The 4,158-nt window shown below is 36.2% G+C and overlaps 1 protein-coding gene across 1 annotated transcript; it reads left to right on the top strand.

The window, feature by feature from the left end:
- On the top strand, nucleotides 217-3,733 carry LOC107647744 (receptor-like protein 12). Its single transcript, XM_016351792.2, has one exon. The coding sequence runs from the start codon at nucleotides 255-257 to the stop codon at nucleotides 3,510-3,512; it is 3,258 nt and encodes a 1,085-aa protein (XP_016207278.2). The 5' UTR covers nucleotides 217-254; the 3' UTR covers nucleotides 3,513-3,733.

Genomic DNA, 4,158 nt, shown 5'->3' with positions numbered 1-4,158 from the left:
TCTTATAATTTATATTAATTTTTTTAACATAAAAAATACTGATAATTTTTTTTTAAATATTAATGAGGTAAAAGATAATTTTTAATAAAATTTTTAAAAATTATTTATTGTCCTATTTTAAATTCATAAATTTGTAAGAACTAAATTTTTTGAGATTTTAAGTTGTAACATTAAGCCACATATATTAGTAGTGGGGGAGCATTTCAAATTAAAATGTGTGTACAGCCATTATAAATAGGAGAAAGGAGTTGAATATGGAAACACACAGAAATGCAAACATGTCTCCAAACACAAACACTTACACTGGCATGGTTGTGATTATCTTTGTTCACCTTTATTGCCTTGCGTTGCTAACGTCTTCTGAGTCAGAGTTGATTGAGTGCATTCCAAGTGAGCGGGAAGCACTTCTAAGATTCAAGCAGCATCTCACTGACCCTACAAACAGGCTGTCTTCTTGGAATGCTTCCAATCCCAACTGCTGCCACTGGGATTATGTTGTTTGTAGTCATCTAACTTTCCACATCCTTCACCTTCACCTTAACACTACTCTACCATCAGAATATGTTGAATATCCCTTACCCAGTGCTGTCTGGCTCGCTTACGAGAGGTCCGAGTTTAGTGGAGCGATAAATGATTCTCTTGTTGAATTGAAACATCTGAATTACTTGGACTTGAGCGGCAATAGTTTTGGAGGTATTCAATTTCCTACTTTCCTTTTTCGAATCACCTCCTTAACTCACCTTAACCTCTCTTTTTCCGGATTTTATGGCAACATTCCTCATCAGATTGGGAATCTCTCTAATTTGCTCTATCTTGGCCTCTCATATGATGCCCATGGAAAACTTCCACATCAAATTGGCAATCTCACCAATTTAATCCATCTTGGCCTCCAAAGTTATTTTGTTGAACCATTGGTTGTTGAAAATGCTGATTGGCTTTTGGGACTTACCTCCCTTGAATATCTTGATTTGAGTGGTGCTAACCTATCCAAATCATTTAATTGGCTACACACTATGCAAGCTCTCCCTTCTTTGCATGACTTAAATTTACAAGCTTGTACTTTCGGTGATTATAAGCAACCATCCAAACTTAACTTTTCGTCCCTGCTTTCTCTTACCTTTTCTTTTGCTCCCAAGTGGGTCTTTCAGTTGAACAAACTTGTTTCTCTTACATGCAATTCACATGATTATGGCCCCTATGATATTAGAGGTCCAATTCCCGATGGTATTCAAAACCTTACCATGCTTGAAAATCTTGATTTGTCATACAATTCATTCTCATCCCATATACCAGATTGGTTATACGGTCTTCATCGTCTCAAATCTTTGAAGTTAAGAGATAGCTCTCTGACTGGGGCTATTTCTAATACTTTGGGGAATTTGACTTCTCTTGTTACCCTTGATTTGTCAGGCAATCAGTTTGAAGGAGCAATTCCAACTCTTCTGGGGAATTTGACTTCTCTTGTTACCCTTGATTTGTCAGACAATCAGTTTGAAGGAGCAATTCCAACTCTTTTGGGGAATTTGACTTCTCTTGTTAGCCTTGATTTGTCAGACAATCAGTTTGAAGGAGGAATACCATCCTCTTTTAGAAAGCTATGCAATTTGAGACACATCTCTTTCTCAAATCTCAAATGCAATCAACAACTTTCTCAAATCTTACAAATTCTTTCTCATGAACTCAAGAGTCTTGTGGCTTCTACTTCTCAAATCTCAGGTCACCTCACCAATCAACTTGGAATGTTTCAAAATCTTGAAAAGCTTGATCTCTCCAGCAACAACATTATTGGAGAAATTCCTCAATCATTCGCAAAGCTTTCCTCATTAAGATTTGTCGATTTCTCCAAAAATCAACTTACTGGAAATCCATTTAAAATTCTTGCATCATTTACTAAATTGTTATCTCTTGCCATAGATGACAATTTATTTCAAGGGATTGTACATGAAGATGACCTTGCCAATTTCACTACTTTACATGTGCTTTCAGCATCAAGTAACAATTTCACTTTGAAAGTGCATCCCAGTTGGAAACCAAAATTTCAACTTTTTCAATTGAAAATGAACTCGTGGAAGTTAGGTCCAAGCTTTCCATCATGGATTCGGTCACAAAATGATCTTGTATATTTGGATCTATCTAACGTAGGGATTTCTGATCCCATTCCCATTTGGTTTTGGGAAACAAGTCATCATTATTGTTATTTGAACTTGTCTCACAATCATATTCAAGGCAAGCTCCCAAAAGAATCAAAGATTTTTGAATCTGATGGAGCAGTTGATCTTAGCTCAAACCATCTTCATGGAAATTTACCCTTTGTGAGTGAGGATATGCTTTGGCTAGACCTCTCACATAATTCATTTTATGGGTTATTAATGGATTTTCTTTGTCAAAAATCTGACAACCAAAAAATGTTACAAATTCTCAATCTTGCATCAAACAACTTATCTGGAGAAATTCCCAACTGTTGGAGGATGTGGCCACAACTAATGGCGGTCAACTTAGAAAGCAACTCTTTTATTGGAAGCTTGCCCTATTCCATGGGCTCTTTATCAGGCCTACAATATTTGCATATACGTAACAACACGCTCTCAGGAAAATTTCCTATCAGTTTAAAAGAAAACAAGGAGTTGATTTTGTTGGATCTTGGAGAAAATAACCTCACAGGGAATATTCCTAGATGGGTTGGAGAAAGGTTGGTAAATTTAAAATTTCTTCGGCTCCGATCCAATCATCTTTCAGGTCAAATTCCCAACGGATTATGTGATATGAAGTTTCTCCAAGTTTTGGACCTTGCACTAAATAATTTGTCAGGCAATATACCAAATTGTTTGAACCATTTGAGTGCCATGATAAGTAAAACTAGTGCGAGTTCATCCATCCAGGAATCCACGTTATATGCAAGTGATACTATAAGCATGTTCCTATCGGTGAAAGGAAAAGATGCTGAGTACAACTACATTCTCGGCTTGGTGAAAAACATTGATCTTTCATCTAATAAATTGTCAGGGGAAATACCAATGGAAATCACAAACTTAACTGGTCTGATTTATTTGAACTTGTCCAAGAATGAGTTAAGTGGTCACATCCCTCAAAGTATTGGCAATATGGAGTCATTGGAATCCATTGATTTCTCAGGCAACCAACTCACAGGGGAGATCCCTCAAAGCATCACAAACTTGAACTTCCTGAACAAGCTAGACTTGTCCTACAATCACTTGGAGGGCAAAATCCCAACGGGCACTCAGTTGCAAAGCTTTGAAGCATCCGATTTTGTTGGCAACAAGCTATGTGGTCCACCATTGCTGCTCAAGTGTACCATGGAGGGGGAAGTTCCTGATGAGAATGAAAAAGAGAGAAAGAATGATGGAGTGAAGTGGGTGTTTGTGAGTGTGACTTTTGGATTTATAGTGGGATTTTGGGGATTTGTTGGTCCATTGTTCATATACAAATCATGGAGGTATGCATATTACCGCTTCCTTGATGACATGTGGTACAAACTTCAATCATGGATGTGACTTTATGTTTCTCATGTTTTAATTTTCTGGTGTGCTTGGTTTTTCATTTGTGTGTATGTGATCAGTTTGTAATGTCTTCTTTTATTCCCTTTCCTTGTAATAGTGGAAATAAAAATGAATATGCACTTGTCCTGCATGGCTTGTTAAAATGTAATCCAGTTAGTATTGTTGTCGCTATAATAATAACAATGCGAGTTAGATTTGTCACTGGCTTTGAGACATTTTGCAGTGCTTAGCAATGCTTATGAAGAGCAAGGTTCAACAGTCAAAACCAAGTTATATAGTTTTCTCATACTACCAACTATCAAGCTTCTTGAAAATCTACGGAAACACATCAAAACAGCAAAATGAAGCATGCATATATAGAAGTATCTGTTGTTGTTCTCAATTGACCATTTGCATCTTTATAAACACAACTGCATTTAATCATAGCCTAAATGCTGAATGTGAATGATATTGTATGTTGAGAATTAAAAAACATTAACAAATTGACGACCTTTTTTGGCTAAAAATATAAAAACGTGACTTCTAGGTGAATATGAAGAGACGGTACCATTTAAGCTACAACTGGTTAACTATTGTGAATGACAACTTGTTAATAAAATGTTGATGGATTTTATTAATACCTTCATTGAATTCATATTAA

The sequence above is a fragment of the Arachis ipaensis genome, chromosome B06, assembly GCF_000816755.2.
Source record: "Arachis ipaensis cultivar K30076 chromosome B06, Araip1.1, whole genome shotgun sequence".
Taxonomy (NCBI): Eukaryota; Viridiplantae; Streptophyta; class Magnoliopsida; order Fabales; family Fabaceae; genus Arachis; species Arachis ipaensis.
This window is presented reverse-complemented; position numbering and strand designations above follow the sequence as displayed.

What these genes read in the sequence shown, in the direction of transcription:
- LOC107647744 (XM_016351792.2), top strand. Translation starts at nt 255, where the DNA reads ATGGAAACACACAGAAATGCAAACATGTCTCCAAACACAAACACTTAC.